We start from the raw sequence: 24,090 nt of genomic DNA on the forward strand, positions 1-24,090 counted from the left end.
CATATTCAGCGCTGCCTTGGTAGATCTAACACACGCATGTAATCCACTGGTTCAGGCCTCAACCAGAAACAGAAAACGCAGGGGTGCTCACAGGTCCTGTGGCATCTGTGGAGAGAGTCAGCAACCTCACTCATTCCACCAGAGAATAGAAACAGGCCCATTGGCCCACCGCCCACACCAACCGCCCACTTACACCCATCCGACACCAATCCCATTCATTGTCTCCGCATTCCCCTTGACTCCCCCAGCTTCCACCCCTCACCTGTGCACCAGGGGCAATTTACAGCAGCCGATTAACCCACCAACCTGCTTGTCTTTGGGATGTGGGAGGAGACGGGAGCAGCCGGGGGAAACCCACGCAGTCATAGGGAGAACGTGCAAACTCCACACGGACAGCACCAGGGGTTAGGTTGCTAGAGCTGTGAGCCAGCAGCTCAGTCACTGTGCCATTTGTTCAGGTAACCAGCTCACCAGGTGTGTGACAGAACGGTGAGATGTGGCAGGACAGGGTGGAGAATCCATCACTTTCCCTAACTTCCTACTCAGGGGGTGTCCACATATGGCCCAGTTGGCTCAGGAAGGCGGCAGTGGGATGGACAGCTGCCTATTGTCACCACAAGTCAATCATAACTTCCAAAAATATTTATCCTACACTACCATGTACACCACAAAACAGACCTTCTAAAGTGCCTGAAACTTTGCCAAAACATCCAGTCCTGGGAATATCCAGAAGAAAGGTTTGGCTGAGTTTTTAAGTTAGCTGATTGGTGGAGGTGGCTTTGGTGAACCTCAGGACCCATGGCCTTTGACCTGGTGGACTCCCAGCTCCTGCTGTCCACACTGACACAGTACGGTCACAGTAGTGTCGCAGTTAACATAACGCTATTAAAGCGCCAGTGACCCGGGTTCAATTCCGGCCACTGTCCGTAAGAAGTCTGTACGTTCTCCCTGTGTCTGCGTGGGTTTCCTCTGGATGCTCCGGTTTCCTCCCACATTCCAAAGACGTACAGGTTAGGAAGTTGTGGGCATGCTATGTTGGTGCCGGAAGCGTGGTGACACTTGCGGGCTGCCCCCAGAACACTCTATGCAAAAGATACATTTCACTGTGTGTTTCCATGTCCATGTGACTAATAAATAAATATTTTATCTTAATATCTTACATTGTTTTAGGAGTTCAGGCTAGAGCATCTAATGGCTCACAAACGTACAGAGCAGGGATTAAAGGAACAGAAAGCCCTTGACTGGGGAACACAGGCACAGAGGTGAGAACTACTGCCCTCCTGGCATGGTTGCCTCTGAGATAGAACCCTTACCTGGGCTTTAACCAGATGTGTCACATCTCCGTGTCCTTCAAAGACTGGCAGGACACAATGCAATAGGGAGGGAAAGCAGTTATCGGCAGCTGTCAGCCTGGGCTTCACTGATGAGCTGAACTCACCGTGGGTCACACGTACACAGGACCTGCTGAGGAACAGCTGCTTTCAGGTTATTCTTCTAGGTTTGACACCTTGACATAAATATTATCCAAAAGTTGATGCCTGAAGAAATGATTAGACAGTTAATCAACTGTAAATAATTGGGAAAGAGTTTCCATGTGTTTGAGTTTGCTATATTGGATATATTCTGTGGTTTTGTGCTCGTCATTGTATTTATTGCTGTATTTATTATTACTTGTACACCGATTACTCTGTGAGCTTCATGCGAGCAAGGAATTTCATTGCACCCTGGTGGATGTGACAACAAACTGATCTAAATCTGAATTCTGTTAAATGTAAGATTATCAAATTGAACTAAAGCCTAACAGAGAATGTCCAGTAGCCAGATCAGGGGAACCCAGATCAGGTGTCTGGCTAATACCTGGTCTGTGCTCTGCTGGTTAGTTCCAATGCAGCACCCAGTGTGGGGGCAGGAGGGGCATCAGACACCAGTGTTTACATCGTGGCATCATTCACCTTCACCCTCTTAATCTGCCAGGTTGTGCGGTGACCTTTTACTTGTTTCCTCCTCCACATTCTCCTCTGTCAGAGGGAACGTGGATGTAGCAGTGTGTTGATGCCAGTAAAGTTGCTTCTGATCAAATGAAGCCTTGGATAAGAGGGACAGTGCCTCACTGGGTGGGTCGGGATTGGTGTGTGAGTTGGGACTGTCCGGGTGTAGTGGGATCGGGCTGTTCTGATTGGCCAGGTGAGACGGTACTGTCCAGGTGAGGTGGGACTGTCCAGGTGAGGTGGGGACTGTCCAGGTGTAACAGGAGTGGGGTGCTTGGCGACTGCAAACAGATTGGTTTAAATCTCAGTTGCCATAACAACAGCCTCATGTCACCACATTGCTGGGATCTGATCCTTGGCTTATAGGGACCATGCAGAGGTTCAGTTGCTTCAGTGAGTTTCTTGTTCCAGCAGATTAGTTCTTGGGATGTGAAAACTTTGGTCTTTCTCTAAAGTCACTGGACAGGACAAGAGAGGACCCCTCAGTGAGAGCCCAGTGGGTGTCCTACATCTTCCACTGCAGCTGGCTTGGTTCAGAATGTTAGCAGCAGGATGGTCACCCTGGCGTTTGTTAACCATGGATCTAACCTATGTGTGTAACTCCTGTTTCAGTATCACTATGATGCAGTGGACCTCAGTGACCTGTTGATCGAATTCTCAGTGGTGTGGAACGGAAACTTCATCATTGACAACCCAGCAAACATCAAAGGTACATCTGCACCAGTTTTAGCAAAGAGTTCCCCTTACTGTGTAGACTTTCTGAGGTCCAGGGTCTGCTTCTTCCAGCCTCGGAACCAAAGTTCCATCATCGAGATTGACCTAACTTTGAGAATGCACAGACAGTCCATCTGTTCCAGCAGCCCTGACCTGGGATGGGTTGTTGTTATACACCAGATGGAGATGGAACCTTCACATTGTTTCCCACCAGGAGCACTCACTGTTCACACATTAGGCTGTTTTAATACAGCTGGTGCCTCACAGCCGCAGTGATGAGGTTCACTCATGACCTGCGTGTGTAGAGTTTGCACGTTCTTCCTGTGACTGCGTCAATTTCCCCTGAGTGCTCCGGTTTCCTCCCACGTTCCAAAGATGTACAGGTTGCTGGGTTAATTGTCTGCTGTAAGTTGTCCCTGGTGTAGATGGAATGTGGAATTGATGGTAACGTGGGGGAAAGGTTACAGGAGAAATGAGTGGGGAGTGGGATTGCTCTGTGAGCTGTCAAACAGTCGACGGACTGAGTGGCCTCCTCACCTGGCGGAAGGGAATGCAGAAATGTGTGTTCATTAACTATCAATTCAAAGCCTATTGACCCCCCCCACCAAAAAAATGTTCATTCTGTGAAGAATGAGGATCCCAAATACCCCTGAGGGACAGGCTGGAGGGGTTTGGGTGAGTGGGGGAGAGTCGATAGAGAGGGACCCTGTCGACTAGGGTATTGAGATTTCCAAGGGGCATTTGACAAGCTGCCACGTAAAAGGTCGGTGCATAAATTAACAGCCCCAGGTATTGGAGGAAGGGTGTTGGAATGGATGGAAAACTGACTGTCACGTAGAACGTTGGAACAAGTGAGCCCTTCACAGGATGGAGGGGGGTAACTGCTGGAGTTCTCTGGGGATCGGTTCTCGTTCCTCAATTGTTCACAATTTGCATTAATGACCTGGAGGAAGGAACAAAGTGTAAGGTTTCCAAGTTTGCCGATGATATGAAAATAGGTGGCAGGGTGTGTTGTGATGGGGACATTGTGATTCTGCAACGGGATGTAGATATTGGGCAAAAGCCTGGTAAATGAGCTTTAATGTGGGGAAGTGTGAGGTCACACACTTCAGTAAAAGGAATCAAAGAGGATTATTTTCTAAATGGACAGAGAATGAAATTGAGGGAACTTCAGAGGGATCGAGGCGTTCTAGTGCAGGATCCATAAAATATTAGCAGGCAGGTCCAACGAGGTGTTAAGAAGGCAAACACCATATTAGCCTTTATTGTGAATGGGGTTGGAGTTTTTGAATCGGGAGGTTTGGTTACATTGTACAGGGTGTTGGTGAGACCACACTGGAACACTGTGCACAGTTCTGGACCCCTTACTTGAAAAAGGATGTAGTAATATTGGGGACAATCCGAAGGAGATTCACCGGGCTAATTCCTGGGATGAGAGGGTTGTCCTATCAAGAGAGGCTGGACAGTTTGGGTCTGTGTTCCTTAGAGCTCAGAAGAATCATGGGTGACATACAGTATATAATCCTAAGGGGGCTTGAGAGGTTAGATGTTGGGATGTTTTCACTGGTTGGAGAGTCTTGAACAGGGGGATATAACTATGAGATATAACTATGGATATAACAATGGGGCCAGTCATTTAAAACTGAGCTGTGTGGAAATATCTTCTCTCAGAGGGGGTGAATCTCTTGAATTCTCTGCCCCCTAGGGTGATGGATGCCGGATCATTGGATATGTTGAAGGTGGAGACAGATAAATATTTGAAAGATCGAGGAACTAAGGGTGATGGAGAACTGGCAGAGTAGAGGAGTTGAGGCCAGCATAGCTCAGCCATGGTCACACTGAATGGTGGGACTGGTTCGGGAGGCTTGGTGAGCTACTCCTCCTATTTTCTCACGTCCCTGTGTGGAGGGTGTGGGTAGGTGGTTAAGGATTGATTTCCCCCATAGTTAAGCAGTGACTGTCCCTGATGCTGCCTGTGTTTTTGCCCTTCATGCCTTTGCAAGGCTGATGTTACAGTGGCTCCCAGTGTGAGGTTACTGATCCAGTTCACCCGAACACTCCCTGTGACCGGTCCAATGATTTTAATTTGCATTGACCATGATGTAGATGCACTGAGTGTAACGTTATCCTCTGTTTGCTTTGCCTTGTCCTCTGTACCTTTATTCCACATTGAAATGATCTGGAAAGAACAAGTTGACATATTTTAAAAATAAGGAGACGGGTTGCGTTCCCTGTTTACGGTGTTGCCTGGAACCGACCTGTTTGCTGTGAGGTCTCTGCAGTTTGCTCCTGGTTTACTTGTGGAAAGTCGAAGTCACCCATCCTCCATAAGTTTAACTTACAAAACAAACTGTTGGTTAATCAATATTAAGTACAAAGCCTGGATGATTAATCATGGTTTCAAGCTTGCATTAGTAACTGCACTACAGATGACATGCATGTCACTGTTACTGAGCAGGTTTCACATTGCTCCACAAACAGAATCCTGCTGTCACCTCCAGATTTTAACAGAAGTCCTGCTATTAGATATCATTAAACCCGATTCCTTCCCTCTCCAGATGAGCTTTTGCTGTTTGAAAGGGCTGGTAAGTATTAAGCTTCACAACTGTGCAATCCACTCTGAAACCGCAGAGGCAATCAGGCTGGTGATTGTACTGATGTGATTGGCTGGGAGACTTCCTTTTGTGTCTGATCATTCTGGCTCTGGGCAGAGTGTTGTGATCATGCATCACGTGTCTCAGGTGATTTACAAGCAAGTTCTGCTAATGCTTGGATGGCCAGTGGTGGGGACTGTGTTAGCGGAAAATAGCCAGAAAATTAGCCCATCCTTTGTAGGAATTGCAGCAGCTAATTCATGCACAGAAAGCTGCCACACTCAGCATTGTGGGGAATAGGACGACAAGCATGCTGTACTGGGGCTAGTATGGATTCCAGGGGCTGAAGGGCAGTCTCCAGTGTGGATTCAATTCTATGTGATAGGGAGCAGTTTATCTGATTCAGTGATTTGGTCATTAAGCATTGGTCATTATTTTAATCCTTATTTAATCCTTCTGACCAACATCTGTATAAATTATGTTTGGGATGTGAAGAGTTAAGTGACGGTGTTCCCTGTGCAGACAGTCTAACACTGTTGTTCTTGTACCCTGTGCCTGTAGTTCACCTGTACAGGTGTGATGCACTGAGAGAGAGCTGCGGTCTCTGCCTGAAGGCAAACCAGAAGTTTGAGTGTGGCTGGTGCCAGTCTGACCAGAGATGTAGCCTGAGGAAACACTGCCCCACCCTCACCTCTCAGTGGCTCCACCTGGCCAGCAAAAACGTCAAGTGCACCAACCCCCGTATTACAGAGGTAAGTGGCGGATCACCAGGTTCCCTTCCCCGCTCGCCTTGCGATTAATGGATGGTGGCTTTGTAACCTTTGTACCTGTGTGCACGGACCGTGTTCAAAGAATAATGGCACTAACTTCATTCCTGACAACGTGTGCAATTTGATATGAAACCTGTAATATAATGCTCAATTTTCCTAGCTTTTAGTTTTCTGTTATTTAGTGAAAAGAAGCTGCCAACTTTCAAAAAACATGGCACAATGTGTTGATGAGATCCCACTGCTGTGCCAGACAGCTTGTCTGTGGGTTGCTCCGAGCTCTGTAATCACCTGGTGCAGTGATTCAACCAGCACACTGCCTCCCATTCTGATCTGTGCATTGGCTCACACCTTGTCTGATCAGCCAGTTGTGAGCTCTTGCAAGCATTGGCCCCACTTATTCTGCTCTGATGCACAAACTTTAATTAAACTCTGTTCAAAGTGGAAAATGTAATTAGTTCAAATTGATTGGCTCATTATATAAATGTAGCTCTAGGAACTTTACATAAGGTGACTCCATAGTCACAACCAGACCAGCCATTTTAATCGACCCAGCACACAAACACATTTTTTAAGTATGTCCATAGTTTCCTTACTTGACAACAAAATAATTTGCATTGTGGCTTCAGCACTGAAGCATTTCTGTGGAGTGGATTAACTTTGCTGGAGGTGATTGACTTTCGGGTCCCAGCTTACGGCTGTATATTGACTTCGGGTCCCAGTGCTCACTCTACAAGGCGAATGTTCTACATTGGGGATAAGCAAAATCACAGCTGAGGTATTGAGTCAAAGTCTTTGCAACACTAAAACCTCCAGCAATTTATTCAAATAATCTGAAAATGCTCAACTTTGATAATCTACCATGCAATGACTAACCTTCCCAGACGTGTGTGTGTGTGTGTGTGTGTGTGTGTGTGTGTGTGTGTGTGTGTGTGTGTGTGTGTGTGTGTGTGTGTGTGTATTTCTCTTTGTGTTGGTGTGCTCTAGAATCTGTGTCCCTCGTACTGAAATTAGTTTGAAGCATCATGTTATGTAGAGACTGGTGTGGATATGTAAAGGATCACACATGTACAAAAACCTTTTAAAGAGTAAAAGTGGGTCAGGTTTGGAAGTGCCTGCGTTAAAGCTGTTGTCATTTCAAAGTCAAGTTTATTGCCATCTGCACAAGTCCATGTGTGCACAGGTGCAGTGAGAGACTTCCTTGCAGCAGCATCACAGGCACACAGCATCAGAGACACAGCATTCACAAGAAAAATATAAATTAAGCATAAATTGTACAAAATTATACAAGAAAAAACAGAACAAAATAAATCCAAGTCCATTGCAGTGTAAAGTGGTCATAGTGTTGCTATACTGAGGTAGTGAATGATTCAAGAACCAAATGGTTGAGGGGAAGTAGCTGTTCCTGATCCTGGTGGTGTGGGGACTTCAGACTTCTGTACCTTCTGCCCGATGGGAGCTGTGAGAAGATGGCACGGCCCGGATGGTGGGGATCTTTGATGATGGATGTTGCCTTCTTGAGACAGCATCTCCTGTAGATACTCCGGATGGTGAGGAGGGATGTGCCCGTGATGTATTGGGCAGAGTGCACTACTCTCTGCAGCTTCTTACATTCCTGCACATTTGAATTGCCATCCCAGACCGTGATGTAACCAGTCAGGATATTTTCAACAGTACATCTGTAGAAGTTTGTTAGTATGTCTGGTGACAAGCCGAACCTCCTAAGAAAGTTAAGACGCTGGCGCACCTTCCTTTTGATTGCATCTACGTGCTGGGCCCAGGACAGGTCATCTGATATGTCAACGCCCAGGAATTTAAAGCTGCTGACTCTCACCGCCAATTCCCTAATGTAAGCTGGTGCATAGATAAACAAAGGACTGCAAATGCTGGAATCTGGGTGAAAAAAAACCACCAGATGCTGGAAGAACTCAGCAGGCCAGGCAGCATCGTGGAGAAAAAACGTGACCGTCTGTTTTTCTCCATAAATGCTGTCTGGCCTGCTGAGTTCCTCCAGCATCTAGTTGTAAACTGGTGCATGTTTGCCCTCCTTCCCCTTCCTGAAGTCAACAATCAGCTCCTTAGTTTTACTGACGCTCAGTGAGAGATTGTTCTGGCAGCACCACCCAACCAGGTGTCCTGTCTCACTCCGGTAAGCTGAATCTCCACCACCTGAGATTCATCCAACAACAGTGGTGTCATCATGAATTTGTAGATGGCATTGGAGCTGTGCTCAGCCACACAGTCATGTGTGTAGAGAGTAGCAAAGGGGGCTAAACACACAGCCTTGAGGTGCACCTGTGTTGATGGTCAGCGAGGAGGTGTTGTTACCAATCCTCACTGACTGAGGTCTGCTGATGAGGAGGTGGACTATCCAGTTGCAGAAGCAGGTGCGGAGGCCCAGGTCTTGAAGCTTGATGATGAGTTTGGATGGGATGATTGTGTTGAACGCCAAGCTGAACAGCAGCCTGACGTACAAGTTCCTGTTGTCCAGATGGTCCAGAGCAGAGTGAAGGGCCAGAGAAAGCACACCTGCTGTTGACCTGTTGTGGCAGTCAGCACATTGGAGTAGATCCAGGATCCAGGTCATCTTTGAGGCAGGAGTTGATTCGCGCCATCACCAACCTCTCGAAGTATTTCATTACGGTTGATGTCAGCGCTACCAGACGATAGTCATTGAGGCAGGTCACCTCTTTCTTCTTGGCCACCGGTACAATAGATGCCTTATTGAAGCAGGTGGGAACCCCAGACCACAGAAGCCAGAGGTTGGATATGTCCATAAATACTCCCCCAGTAGGTCCGCACAGATCTTTAGCATTCGGCCAGGTACACCATCTGGACTGGATGCCTTTTGTGGGTTCACCCTCCTGAAGGAAGCCCAGACATCAGCCTTAGAGACTGAAATTATAGGGTTGTCCAGAGATGTGGGGGCTCGTGTGGGTTTGTCATAGTTCTCTGTATCAAAGCGTGCATGGAGGCATTGAGCTTATCCGGGAGTGATGGGTCACTGCCACTCGTGCTCCCCGATCTCACCCTGTAGGAAGTTATATTGTGCAAGCCCTGCCACAGCTGTCGAGCGTCCATCTGTGATTCCAGTTTAGTCCAAAATTGCCTCTTTGTGCTTGCAATGGCCTTCCAGAGGTCGTATCTGGAGTTGACTCTGACTCTGGGTCGCCAGCCCTGAACACCAGATCCAGCCCTCAATAGATTACGAACCTCCTTAAAATGGCATGGGATTAGTTAGATTGGCATCACGATCAGCATAGACACTGTGGGCCGAAGAGCCTGTTCCTGTGTTGTCCTGTTGTATGTTCCCAGTCAGATCAGCCTGGGCAATGTTGGATTAATGCAAGTTTATATTACACAGGGAAAGTTCACCAGGTTTGGAGTCTCGTTCAGCTCAGTGAGTTTGGTTAATCGTGGCTCAGCTGCGAATGAGATGAGAAGCTGTACTGGGAGATGATTCCCAGTTCCAGTTCAGCACTGGGTCTTTCTGGGGACAACAGCTACCTGTGACCTCTCCTCATCTGGGGGTGATGCGAGTTGTTCAGTTCCTGCTGTCCTTTCATGCTCCATCACCTACATGTCATTCTATCCCTGACGTACGTGCACGCATGTAACAGCTCAATGTGACTCCTCAGGATAAGCGCTTGACAACTGGCAACTCTGTGCCTTGTGTAAAATTGGCTTAAAGTGAGCTGTAAGTGAGTTCTGCTGCAGTGAGACAGCTGGTTCACAAGTAAACCATAGTGTTCCTGCACAGATGCATTAGGCAGACATTACTCACATTCACCTGCAACCGTCCTGAGTTATAGCTCTTTTATACTTGTCAAAGAACACCAATAATTCACTGCTATGGAGAGACATCTTCTACAAATCAATTAAACACATAACTGATTAATTGAGAGAGCCCGTGTCAAGCAATAACTGTCTATCTCTGTCAACATCCTTCTCATTATTTTTAGCGCAAATCTCAAATTATTAAAGTACCTAAAAATCAAATGTACAGTTTGTATGACGGATAGTCCAGATACAATCATCTAGGATGCATTAATCTTCATCAATAAAACACACACTAAGGCACAGTTTGTCATGGACATTTGCAGTGATTTTTTTTAAATGACAAGCCGTGCGTTTTAAGTGCCCACCTGCTTATCCTCCTGTGGGATTTACCGTGAGTTATGATGAAAAGGTGTTCCCGTTTATTAAGGATAAAAATGAGTCAATTCAGATTGTTCCAAGCCTGCTGAATTCAAATGACAAAAACAAATATCCCGTTTTAATAGGAGATTTACTCGGTCTTTTACTGGCATCGTAGAAGGAATGTGTTGGCTGGTTGATGATTGGAAGAATAATTGTAATCCAAGTTAGAGGATTTATTTCTTTCACACCACTGCATATTATTTGCAGCTTAGAAAACAAAACTGAACACCCAAAGCTCCTGTCAGTGTACATCGAAGCCCAGAAATCCTGCCTCCATTCTGAACCAACAGGCCACATTACTGCTGGTGCTCTGGGTGGGAGTGAAACGTTGGCCTCCTGTAGTTGAGGCTGGGTGAGAGATATCAGACAGATGTTCTTGGGCCAGTGCAGAATGACACTTCACTGATTTCTGACCAGATGTTCTGATGCTTCAGTTTTTCACATGGCTGCTGACAAGAAGTATGGAGTGTCCTGGCTCCTGGCAGTCTGCGCTGCAGGCCAGATCTTTCTGATCCTTGAAGCAGTTTCTTCTCTGCAGTGACGGTGCTCGGGTGCTGTGGGCTGATTTCCTCCAACTGTGCAGCTTTATAACAAATCGTTTGACCCTCTGGGATACAATCACACTTACAGTGGGTGCTTCAGTTGCAGGATCTGGGTGTTACTGGCAGGGTCGGCATTTGCAGCCCATTCCTGATGTGGGGTGGTGGGGGGAGGGGGGTGAGTCTTGTCCCTGAGCCGGGGCAGTTCGTCTAGTGAGGGGGGTGTGTGGTGAGGGGGGTGTGTGGTGAGGGGGGTGTGTGGTGAGGAGGTGTGCGGTGAGGGGGTGTGCGGTGAGGGGGTGTGCGGTGAGGGGGGTGTGCGGTGAGGGGGTGTGCGGTGAGGGGGTGTGCGGTGAGGGGGTGTGGGGTGAGGGGGGTGTGCGGTGAGGGGGTGTGCGGTGAGGGGGTGTGCGGTGAGGGGGCGTGGGGTGAGGGGGCGTGGGGTGAGGGGGCGTGCGGTGAGGGGGCGTGCGGTGAGGGGGGCGTGCGGTGAGGGGGGCGTGCGGTGAGGGGGGCGTGCGGTGAGGGGGCGTGCGGTGAGGGGGCGTGGGGTGAGGGGGTGTGCGGTGAGGGGGCGTGCGGTGAGGGGGCGTGGGGTGAGGGGGCGTGGGGTGGGGGTGTGGTGAGGGGGTCTGTGGTGGGGGTGTGGTGAGGAGGTGTGGTGAGGGGGTGTGGTGAGGGGGTGTGGTGGGGGGGTGCGGTGAGGGGGTGTGCGGTGAGGGGGTGTGGGGTGAGGGGGTGTGGGGTGTGGGGTGGGGGTGTGGTGAGGGGGTCTGTGGTGGGGGTGTGGTGAGGAGGTGTGGTGAGGGGGTGTGGTGGGGGGGTGTGGTGAGGTGGTGCGGTGAGGGGGTGTGCGGTGAGGGGGTCTGGGGTGAGGGGGTGTGGGGTGGGGGTGTGGTGAGGGGGTCTGTGGTGGGGGTGTGGTGAGGAGGTGTGGTGAGGGGGTGTGGTGGGGGGGTGTGGTGAGGTGGTGCGGTGAGGGGGTGTGGGGTGAAGAGGCGTGTGGTGAGGGGGCGTGTGGTGAGGGGGTGGTCAGGGGGGGTGGGGTGAGGGTGCATGTGGTGAGGGGGGTGGTGAGGGGGTGTGGGGTGAGGGGGTGTGGTGAGTGAGTGTGTGGTGGGGGTGTGGGGTGGGGTGAGGGAGCGTGGTAAGGGGGGTGGTGGGGGGGGTGTGGTGACGGGGTGCGGTGGGGAGGTGTGCAGTGAGAGGGTGTGTGGTGAGGGGGTACGGTGAGGGGGTGTGTGGTGGGGAGGTGTGTGGTGAGGGGGTGTGGGGAGGTGGATGGTGAAGGTGTTCCCACAGTGCTGTTGGGGAGGGAGATCTAGGCTTCAGACCCAGTGACGATGAGGGGTGGGTGATGTATTTCTCAGGCAGTAGCTCCCAATGTGGCCTTCAGTCTCAGTTCTCATCACGTGAATCGCCAGCCTGTCTTTAGACAACATCTGCACATTTCCAGAAGTCATATGTTGTGTCCCACCCTCTGGCTTGGCTCCTGAATTACACAAATAATTCACATTCCGTTCAGTAAGTCCTTCAAATCCACAAAACTGATTATCCGCTAAAAATATGAGCTGCATTAGGACAATCACAAAAGATTCTCTCTGCTCCTGGTGGCACGTAAAGAAACTGTTCAGGTACTTATTCATTTCTGAGGTATTGATCAAGTCCCATTCCTTCTTCTCCCAGGATACGAGGGCTCCCTGGTATAATAGTTCCAAAGTTCTAATTCCCGTGTACAGATTCCTCTGTCGTTCTCCACTCCCTGTCACCATAATCTCCTCTAGCTCCCTGGTCTCCTCCCTGTCACTGCTCTCTCCTCCAGCCCTATAACCCAAGACTCCTCTGAGATCTTTGTATTTCTCTAATCTGGCCTCTTAACAATTCCCAATTGTAATATCCACCACTGGTGGTCTGGGCCCCACACTCTGAACTTCCTTCCCTAAACCTCTCCACCCCTTGACACCTCTCCCTATGGAACTGCATGAAACCTCCCCTTTTACCAAGCTTGTGGTTGTTTCAATACCCCCTTGCATGCCTTGTTTTCAGTTTATCTTGTATGATAGCTTTCCTGTGAAGTGCCTTGGACAGCTTACTGTGAGGCAAGCAGTGTACAAATGGATGTTACCACCACAAGTTCCACAATGGAACGCTGACTGGCCAGAAATCAAGGGAAGGTGTCTTCGTTCTTGGATTAATTGTCACAACGTGATCTAGAAATGCCAAGTGAAAAGATGCTTGAGTTGTGAATTGAAGAGGTCTGGTTCATTCGCAACTGATTTGTGGATTCAGATTGGGCAGGATAATGAGAAGTGGAGCAAAAGCTGTCTAATCCCACGAGACACCTCGTTTTCATCGAAAGAAATGAGAGGTTTGAGAAAGAGAATGAACAGTTTTCCAAGGCTCTCCTGCAGAAATTCCTGCTGTCTCCTCCCTCACCAGAGGGTCTATTGTCATGGGAGATGCTGATTTCTTTGAGACTTTTATTCCACTAAATTGTTACATGTTATTTATTATAGATTAACATTGTTTAACTGATGGCCAATTTCAGAAGACATTTTTAGTATATTCCTTGACCCCCTTTGCCTCGATGTAATTGGTGATTCATCTTAAGCTTTATTTGAAGAAATCCAAGGGTTGTTTGTAAGGGATGGAAGGCCGTGCTGCTGCAGCTTCTGAACACTCGAGCTTTGAGAGAACCCATTGCTAATGGAACCCTATTAGTGATTTTCACGCTGAGCAAGGCAAGCCAAGCTGAACCTTGGCTGGGAGATTGAGGGACTTGATCGAGGCTTCATCTTTCAGTTGTCTTAACTTTCGCCTTTTGGCAGCTCATTTGTTTGTACTTATTTTAAGAGTTTTTAGCAGCTTTCTGTTTTTTCTCAGAACTCACACTCAGTGTCAGGCTGACAGGTAGTAATGTTCCTCAACTGTGTGAACGTGGATCGTGGCAGTCTCTGGTTCTCCTGGTGACAAAATGGAGAAAGATGAGTTGATGTACTGACAGATAAAAAGAGCATTTCTGCCACTTCCTGCCTGTATCTGACTTTAACTGAGTTAAGAATTTGCCTACGCAAACTGTTTCTTTTCATTACCGAACATCTACACAAACGATTTTAATAAAATAATAATATTGGAAGGATTTAGGAATAAAGAACTCAACATAAAGGATGTTGCAGCAGAGATTCACCATGATAGACTTGTCAGTGATGATCTCCAATGAAAAAAGCTCCAGTCATTCAGAAAAAAGGATTTTTTTATATTAAAAAGAACACAATAGTCATGTGTGGCAGCTCAAAGAAGGAGCAGTCTCCTGATGAAAGGTAAAAATTACACAATTTTTTCAGTCTCTTGGACATGGCTTCTTGTCGATCTCTGCATTAGCAGTTTCTACATAAGTTTCTTTAGACTTAAGCCTGCCCATGCTATGGGGAATAGATGATTCGGAGGTGTGTGGTTTTATTTTCCAGATTGACCCAAGGACCATTATCAACTTTGTAGTGAGCAGTCGACAGCTTTCCTTGAATTTTTTTCTGTGAAGCTGTGGTGCGCAGTGATCTGCACACTTGGTCTGGGTCTTGATGTAACCAGTGGATGAAACTAGTCAATTTCAATGATTATTAAACCAATAACTAAAACACAGTCAACTGTGAAGAGAAAGAATGAGAATTCAGGGAGCCACTGCTGTGTTGTAACAAGCAGTGTGAAGGGGATTTGATTACAAGGGGAGCAGACAGACCTTTCTATGAACACAAACGAGGCTCTCGGGTGATGTGTTGCCTCCCTGGTGCCAGGGTAAGGAATGTCCCAAAGAGGCTGCAGGACATTCTGAAAGGGGAGGGGAAACAGCCAGAGGTCATGGTCCACATTGGTACTAACGACATAGTTAATAAGAGGGATGAGATCCTGCAACACAAATTTGGAGAGCCAGCCAGAGATTAAAAAGCAAGAGCTCTAAGGTTGTCCTCTCTGGATTACTTCTGGTACCTCGTGCTAGTGAGTATTGGAAATGGGGGTAGGTCAGGTGAATGTACGGCTAAAGCCATGGTGTAGGAGGTAGGATTTTCCGATCATCGGGACTATTTCTGGGAAAGGAGGGACCCGTCAAAAACACAATGGCTTGAACCGAACTGGAACAGGTCCAACATCCTTACAGGGAAGTTTGCTCATACTGTTGGGGAGGGTTTAAAATAATTTGGCAAGAAAAATGGGTGCAGATTGGACGTAGAGCTGGGGCAGTGGGGTACAGTCAATTATAGGAAAGTAACTAACTCAGTTCAGTGGCAGGGTGGATGTGGATGTGTGATGGCACAGAGAAGGATTGGAAAGTTAAGTTGCCTCTATTTCAACGCACAGAGCCTGACTGACAAAGCGGCTGAACTTGGAGTGTTGATCAGCACCTGGGAATATGATATTGTTGCAACCACAGAGACGTGGCTGAAAGATGGGCAGGACTGGCAACTCAACAGTGCAGGGTGTAGAAGCTTCAGTTGTGATGGGACAGGGGAGGGAAGGGTGTAAAAGGGGAAGGGACATTGCACTATTGATCAAGGAGTCCATCACTGCACTAATGAGGGAGGATGTCTTAGAAGGTTCCAAACAAGACAATATGGGTAGAGCTCAGAAAGAAAAGAAGGGCGATCAGTTTGCTGGGATTATAATGCAGGTCTCCCAACAGTGAGTGGGACATAGAGAAGCAGAAACGTAAGCAAATCGGAGAGAGGTGTAAGAGGGATAGTGTTACAGTGCTTGAGGATTTCAGCTTCCCCAATATCTACTGGGATCACCTGAGGGTGAAAGGCCTAGAGAAGGCGGAATTTTTAAACTGGATCAGGAGAGCTGTTTGAGCTCGTACGGAGGGTGCTGCTGAGGCAGTACTGACCTAAAGCAGGCTGGGAGTAGTGGATAAATCTCCATCCAGCAAACAGGAGTCTTAAAAGTGAAAGTGAGAGTTTAGAGACAAAGTGTGCCTTTAAGGGTGAAAGGTTAAGTCCAGGGAACCCCGGATGTTGAGGGAAATCGAGGGTTTGGTCAAGAAAAAGGAGGCATATGATAGGTATAGTCCACTGACAGCAGGAGAGGCCCTTCAGGGTATAGAGAGTGTAGGCGGTATTTCAGAAAAGAAGTTAGGAGGACAGAGAGGGGCCACCACTGGCTGACAAGATGAAGGAGAAAAACAAGGACTTTTGAAGTATATTAAGAATAAGTGGCAACCAGGGGAAGAGTAGGGTCTCTCGGTCACCAAGCGGCAGTCTGCGTGTGCGGAGTTAGGTCGCGGATGGACACTGTTTGTCTGCACTTACTACGGAAGTAAACCTTGTGGTTGCAGATTGAAGCGAAGGGTCTGTTTCCGTGTTGTATGGCTCTCTGACTCTGCCCAGAACTCCGTGCCTCAGTCCCCACTGGTTTCTCGCCCTGCTGGGACTTCTGCAGGACACTGTGACAATGTGACCTTCGCTGTCCCGAATGGAAGGTCTGAGACACCCTACATATGCAGATCACAGTCAAATAAGGTTGTGTACTACCTCGATGTACCTACGTCTGGACGGCATGCAAAACAAAAGTTTTTCACTGTATCTCAGTACATGTGACAATAATAAACCAATACCAATTCCAGATCCTGCTCACCAACCCTGCTCTGCCTGTCCATCCTTGTAACCATCGAGCAAACACTCACCAGAAATATGCACAGAGCGTTCATTGGATGACAAGCCTTGTGGTTGTCCAGAAACATCAAAAGCCCTGAGGCTTTGTATATTAACATCAGATGGTACTTGCTTGTTAACTCATGAAGTTGATGATATGGCTCCTTAAGACGACATAACACACTAGCCCTGAGGTTGGAGAGCCCTTGCTAACTGCCTGGGAATACGAGGATCTATTTGTTGTCAGCTTTTGCTCCCCTGCAAATCGACTGCTGAATGATAAGATAAGATATCTTTATTAATCACATGTACATCGAAACATGCAGTGAAATACATCTTTTGCGTAGAGTGTTCTGGGGACAGACAGCATGTGTCACCATGCTTCTGGCACCAACATAGCATGCCCACAACTTCCTAACCTGTACGTCTTTGGAATGTGGGAGGAAACCGGAGCACCCGGAGGAAACCCACGCAGACACGGGGAGAATGTACAAGCTCCTTACAGACAGCGGCTGGAATTGAACCCGGGTCGCTGGCACTGTAATAGCATTACACTAACTGCTACACTACTGTGCCTGCCCGGTTAAAGGGAGAACATTCAGACTTCGCGCGCACACACACACACACAAACACACACACACACACACACACACACACACACACACACACACACACACACACACACACACACACACACACACACACACACACACACACACACACACACACACACAGCACCCAATGTCAGAATTGAACCAGATCTCTGGCACTGTAAGGTAGCAGCTCCACCATCTGCACGGGGAAAGAGCAGTCAAATTCACCCAGCAGCAGGCTGCTAGTCCCTCTGGTTAACACAGCTCTCCAGCCAGACACACACACTGAAGTGACCCAGTCATGAGCATAAAGTAGCCAGGAGTGAAATAAGATAACTAGATGTAGAAAGCAATGCTTCTTTGTAATTTCCAGCTCTTGGTTTATGCTGCTGTTAAATATTTGTTCAGTAATGAGTAGCTGTGGGTAGTATCTGGCATTAACGTTTTGTTATTTCTTCAACAAAGTGAAGTCAGAACTTGCTGACAGCGGAGCAAGGCAGTGTGCTGTGATGGGCTGTTGACACTGCTGCTGAACACAGCAGCAATTTACTCTTCGCTCTGGGAGCTCTGCATAAATTCACCGCTGTTTATTGTTGAGCCATTAGCAGTGTCGTCGGAGGGGCGTATTTTAAAAAAGCACAATTGAACCTGTGGAGATTTTTCTGGTTTATCTGACGGAGTGTTGTAGCTCATTAAAGTAATCTGTCAGAATGATGTAGGGCCCCAAGTTACTGGGCCACAGATACACATCAGCTTTGGCTTAAACCACAGCTTATCCTTTATCTTCGCATTGTCACCCAAAGAATATAACTCAATAAATGCTGCACAGGACAAGGGAGCACAGTTTAAAAAGTACATACAGGGCAATACTGTAGATTTGATTATTATTCATTTCAATTCATTAATGGGCCTACAAAAGATTAGTTCCTATCCTAAAATTTTACATTGCACTGAAACTTTCCTTATCACCTGAAGGTTCTGCACCAGAGCTCTGCTTTTCCCTCCACCGACACTGCCTGACCTGAATCAGAATCAGGTTTATTAACACTGACTTATATGACATGAAATGTGTTGTTTTGCAGCAGCAATACAGTGCAAAGACATAGAAGTTACTATAAATTACAAAATAAATAAATAGTGCAAAAGAGGAATAACGAGGTAGTGTTCATGGGTTCATTGACCGTTCAGAAATCTGATGACGGAGGGGAAGAAGCTGTTCCTGAATCGTTGAGTGTCAGTCTTCAGGTTCCTGTACCTCCTCCCCGATGGTAGTAATGAGAAGAGGGCATGTCAGGGATGGTGAGGGTCCTCAGTGATGGATGCCGCCTTCTTGAGGAAGCTGTCCTGGATGGTGGGAAGGGTTGTGCCTGTGATGGAGCTGGCTGAGTCTACAACGAGACCTGCTGAATATATCCAACCTCTCTCTGTTTCAGATCTCCAGCTTCTGCAGATTTTGATTTTCATTTTCTTTGCAACCCTACAGTGTTTCTCCTTCCCCACCCTCCATCAACAAATAAAATTAGTGCAGTAAGTTGTTCATCAGGTCTGAGAGGTGGTCAGGTTACCACTTCTGTGGGTCTGTTGTATTCCTGTGAGTACCCACAGTTTGGGGTTAAGACCTCCCCACACACTGCCTTCTTCCCTTTGGCCAGATTGTTGGTGCGTGGGGCTGGTGAGAGTTCACACCACTCCCCAGAGGATTACAAATGTCACTTTGTTTAACCTACCTTCGAAAAAAACTCTGGGCAGAACTTGCAGATGCAAGGTGTAACATTTACAGAGCAATGATGATGCCCAGCACTCTTCTTTTTCCTGAACCGCTGCAGTAAATGATTCCTAAAGCAACCGTGTCAGAGCCTGGGAGCAGAGTAGGTTAAAAGTATAGTCTCTTCACCTGTGACACTAGGTACAGGCGTGGATTGTAGAGAGGTTAGATCCAGTGGGGGTGCCTGAACAACATGGAAACATTTGCTGGGGTGTGTGTGTGTGTGTGTGTGTGTGTGTGTGTGTGTGTGTGTGTGTGTGTGTGTGTGTGTGTGTGTGTGTGTGTGTGTGTGTGTGTCAGTGTGTGGGTGGGTGTGTGTGTGTGTGTGTGTGTGTGTGTGTGTGTGGGTGGGTGGGTGTGTGTGTGTGTGTGGGTGGGTGGGTGTGTGTGTGTGTGATCAAAAGGGATATTTTATTTGTTGATGTTGTGGCCAAGTTATTTTGGGAATGTTTTGAAAAACTGTCATTGCTGCTTCAGCTCTCGATCTGTTCAGTTAATAAGCAAATGCATCTTAAACTGAAATATAAATTAAACTTAAATGTGACGAGCCCTTTCCCTGCCCATTGTTTTCTCCAGTCCCGGTAACGTCTACAGAATCAGAGCAGGTCTCACACGCCCCATTCTTGGAATGAAAACCTGCAGTCCAACTTTGAAAATCACCTTGCAGTGTGGGAGTTATACGTCTTCTGTGTATGAAACTCACTTATACCAGGCACTCGTTTACTGCATTAAAATAGCAACCAGTACCTAAAGCATAAAACCCCACTGAGAACATCCCCACAGGGTTTAGTCAGGTCACTCGATAGGGAGCAGTTACTGAATCATCACACAGAATATTACCTTAAAGGACAAGAGGTCAAGAATTCAAATCTCACAAGGCAATTGGGAAAATTTAATTTAAATAAATCTGGAATTTAAAAATGCTAGCAGCAATAATGGTGAGCAAGAGTTTAAAACCCCAGCTGTTCCATTAATTTCCTTCAGGATAAGGTAAGTGCTGTCCTTACCTGCTGTGGTGGAAATGTAGCTCCAGAATTCTCTGCCGGCAGCTGCTGCTGAGGTGCCCCAGAGAAGCGGTGCAAAATAAACACTGGGTCTGGTCTGTAACCTGCAAATAAATAAAAAGAGAGAATAACTAACACAGAGTAAGGTTTTGGGAGACTGAGGCACCTCATGGAGGTCAGCTTCTGACCAGTATGGATTTGACAACAAGCGGTGGTCACACCTTGGCTAAGTCAGTGGCCTCAGAGGTGCTGGAGCCCAAGGGTGACTGCGCTATCAAGCTGCAAAGGGGCACAAGAAGCAGGAGCAGTCCATTTGGCCCTTCTAGCCCACTCTGCCATTCATCAAGATCACAGCAGATCTCCCACCTCAGCTCCATTTTCCTGCACTCTCCCAAATCCCTTGAATCAGAGGATACCCAGGAATCTACTGATCCCTGCTTCGCATGAACTCAGTGACTGACCCTCCACAACTCAGGCAGAGAATCCCAAAGATTCACCACACTCTGTGTAGAAGTTTCTCCCCATCTCAGTCCTAAATAACGACCTCTTACTCTGAGACTGTGAACTCTAGTTCCATTCTCCTGAGCTGAGGGAAACACTTTCTCTGCATCCAGCCTGTTGAAACCACTTAAGAGTTTTGTAAGTTTTGATGAGATCTCTTCTCATTCCCTAAACTCAGGAGAACACAGACTCGGTCTGCTTGTCTCTCCTGATGTGACAAACCTGCCACCTAGAACCTGCTCAGTGAAGCTTTGCTGCAGTCCCTCTGTGGCAAATACAGAGAAAGATAGAAAACATGACGATGCTGGAGGAACTCAGCAGACCAGGCAGCATCTATGGAGGAAAGCAGGCAGTCAACGTTTCGGGTCAGGACCCTTCTTCAGTACTGAAGATAGGAAAAGGGGAAGCCCAATATATAGAGGGGGGGCTTCTATATATACAGAGAAGGCACCCTGAACCACGAGACAAGGGAAAGAATCAAAAGGTTAGAAGGATGCCCCCCCCCCGATCTCGTGAGCCATAAAATCCATTAACACTGCTCAGCTGTACAATCACCTCTTGCCTTTGAAAGATTTCCTCTGCGAATTAGCCCTGTAGTTTAATCACTAAATCATCATTTTCTGAATGAAGGTTGTCTGGGTTTGCCCCAACTCGTTGATGGTTTGAGGCTGGCCCAGTAAAGGCTGTCATTTTAAGACTGTAATTAACTATTTTCGAAAGTGAGCTCACAGCTGCATCAAAACAAAGCCAGTTTGGAAATTCTTTGCTGGTATATTGAAGCTGGTATGGTTTTCTGATGAAGCAGCGGTTTGAGAAAGAGGTAAACTAATGGTTTACTGGAAGTTAATATAATTCATGAATCCAGGGGAAGTCAGGTATGATCCTAATTAAGAGAGAAGCTGAGTAAATTTCAGCACCTTCCCTACAAATGCAGCCAACTCCCTGATGCAGTGACCCTTGGACTGCTGAATGTTCCTGAATTCCAGATCGCTGCAGTGCATTGAAAAGTGCCAGTTTGTTTCAATCCCCAGAGTACGTTTCTCATACACTCAGTGTTTTCCAATCCCAGATCTTTTGGCCTTTCTCCTGGCTGCTCACAGTTAAACCTGCTGCTCTTTTCTTCAGAGACTCAGGTTTCTTTTACAGACCATGGTTTACCAGTGACATTTCTGAATATTTAAGGCACCATCATTAGAAACCAAGTAACCGTCTCTAATCCCACAGTAGCACAGACTTGTTATTCACACCAGGTGGTTGAACCGGTGTCCGCACAGCGGCAGTGATGTGCCCAACAGAAAAATATCAAAAATTAGCAATTCAGAAAGAGTAAAGTAAGTCATAATGTGTTACATTACCTGAATCATGAAGAAGGCACGCTAGCAGCCTACTTCATTAGGAGTTTGAGGAGATTCAGGATGTCACCAAAGACTCTTGTAAATTCCTATGGATGTACAGTGGAGAGAGCATTCTGACTGGTTGCATCACTGCCTGGTATGGAAGCTCCAATGCACAGGATCACAGGAGGCTGCAGAGGATTGTAGACTCAGCCAGCTCCATCACAGGCACAACCCTCCCCACCATCGAGGACATCTTCAAGAGGCGGTGCCTCAAGAAGGCGGCATCCATCACTGAGGACCCTCACCATCCCTGACATGCCCTCTTCTCATTACTACCATCGGGGAGGAGGTACAGGAGCCCGAAGACTCACACTTGACGATTCAGGAACAGCTTCTTCCCCTCCGCCATCAGATTTCTGAACAGCCCATGAACATTTCCTCGTTACTCCTTTTCTTTTGCGCTACTTATTTATAGTAATTTTATGTCTCGCTCTGTGCTGCTGCCGCAAAACAACATATTTCACGTTGTATAAGTCAGTGATAGTGAACCTAATTCTGATTCAGGTCAGATCCAACAGAGGAGATGGGAAACGGCATCAGAGAACCACTCAAAGGGGCAAAATACGTTACGAGGTTATAAGCTGGTAAAGTTCACTAGCACAGCGCAATATTTTAAATTCCTCTCATCAAATTCTCCCCTGATTTAGTGGAATAAAGGACACTGAAAAGCAGGGAATGTTGGATAAAATAAGGAAGGTGTAAAGTAATTAAGTCTGTTTCTCCACAGATGCTGTCTGACCTGTGTGGAGCACTAGTGTGTGAGTGCCTGTAACGGCCGGCCTGTATCACGTGTCGTTGTGCTGAAACACTGAGGGAGTTGTGAGTTGGTGCTTTGAATAAACCTTTGTAGATGGGGTGTGGGATGTACAGGTGGCTCGCGTACAGCCGTGAGACACTGGCAGCAATACAGAACCCTCCGTCAGACAGCGATGGTGACGCTGGACAGATTTCAGCTGAATGGACATCCCTCCAGGGAGGAAGCTGGGCACAGTTGTGGCAGAGATTTGACTACATTGGACATCGAGAGCCAAAGAAATAGTTGTTGGTGTAGAACAAAAAAACATGTAGAAGCAGCAGTGGAAAGGAAGGGAACCTGAGGACGAGGAGTGGGTTCACAGGAAGGGTGGACAACACAAACTGGGAGTCAGACTGAGAGATGTAAAGAACAGAATGTCTGCTGAAAGTGGTGAACCAGGTTCTTGTGGTTCGAGTGAAAGATAATCTGTGTGTGTGTGTGTGTGTGTGTGTGTGTGTGTGTTGATGTGTTTGTTCATGCGGGTGAGTGTTTGTGTGTGTGTGTCAGGGGGTGTGTGTGTGTGTTTGTGTGTGTGTGTGTTGATGTGTTTGTTCATGCGGGTGAGTGTTTGTGTGTGTGTGTCAGGGTGTGTGTGTGTGTGTTTGTGTGTGTGTGTGTGTGTGTGTTTTGTTGTGTTTGTTCATGGGGGTGAGTGTGTGTATGTGAGTGTGTGTCGGTGTGTTTGTTCAAGGGGGTGAGTGTGTGCCTCTCAGTTCATGGGGGTGAATGTGTGTGTGTCTTTTCATACTGTGTCTGTGTGTGTGTGTGTGTGTTCATGGGGGTCACTCTGTGTGTGTGTTCATGGGGGTAACTGTGTGTGTGTGTGCGTGTGTGTGTGTGTGTTCATGGGGGTGAGTGTGCATGTGTGTGTGTGTGTGTGTGTGTGTACATTTTGAACCTGGGCAGGAGGAGCTGTGTCACCACAGCAGCAAAGTTTTGGATGAACTATCGACAACGGGAAGCTGAAGACTGAAGACGGAAGGCGAGGGAGAGAGAACAGCGGGTAGGGAGCTGAGCCGGGAGAGGGGAGAGAGCAGAAGGTCTGCCCGCTCTGGGGATTGGAACCAGGAGCACTGAGGAGACTGAGGTGAGACAACCAGTGGCCAGTTAGGCACTGCCTTGGTTGAAGGTGATTTCAGGGGATCGGACCCTCCCCGGCACCTATGGAAGCAGGTCAGAGGAGGGGGCTGGGATCCACTCATTACCACAAGGGAATCAGCTATCAGAGGTTTGAGGAAATCAGCTGTGCGTCTGCAGGTGGGAAACAACTGGCTCAGAATGAGACACTGAAGCCAAATCCAAACCATTGACAGACAAAGAGGACAACGTGGCCCAGCTCGGACTGACCGACTGACGGACGACCTGCTGTTGGGGTGGTTGCTGAGGGACATCAGGCTCAGGTAGAGCTCCTTGAGCTGGAAGGTGACGAGGTGTCTCAGAGCTCTGAGGAGTGGACAGATCCCCTTAGCAATGTTGCTGCAGATGTGGATTTGTTAATATCGGCCCAGTAATGGCGAGATGGCTGAAGACTGGGCTGAAATGTTGCAACAACAGTGCCCACTGACTCTCCGGGGGAGGGCGGGGGGGGGG

The 24,090-nt window shown here is 47.7% G+C and overlaps 1 protein-coding gene across 3 annotated transcripts in view; it reads left to right on the forward strand.

The window, feature by feature from the left end:
- LOC127580813 (plexin-A2-like) overlaps nt 1-24,090 on the forward strand; it is a 470,755-nt gene that overhangs the window by 331,483 nt on the left and 115,182 nt on the right. For 2 of the 3 annotated variants that reach the window (XM_052034725.1, XM_052034724.1), the window contains exons 11-12: nt 2,601-2,697; nt 5,858-6,048. In XM_052034725.1, the coding sequence (XP_051890685.1) occupies nt 2,601-2,697; nt 5,858-6,048 (288 nt within the window). Of the gene's footprint in view, nt 1-2,600; nt 2,698-5,857; nt 6,049-22,431; nt 22,524-24,090 lie in introns of all 3 variants that reach the window. The other variant, XM_052034726.1, reaches the window with a different exon arrangement.

The sequence above is a fragment of the Pristis pectinata genome, chromosome 20 (genome assembly GCF_009764475.1).
Source record: "Pristis pectinata isolate sPriPec2 chromosome 20, sPriPec2.1.pri, whole genome shotgun sequence".
NCBI classification, from domain to species: Eukaryota; Metazoa; Chordata; class Chondrichthyes; order Rhinopristiformes; family Pristidae; genus Pristis; species Pristis pectinata.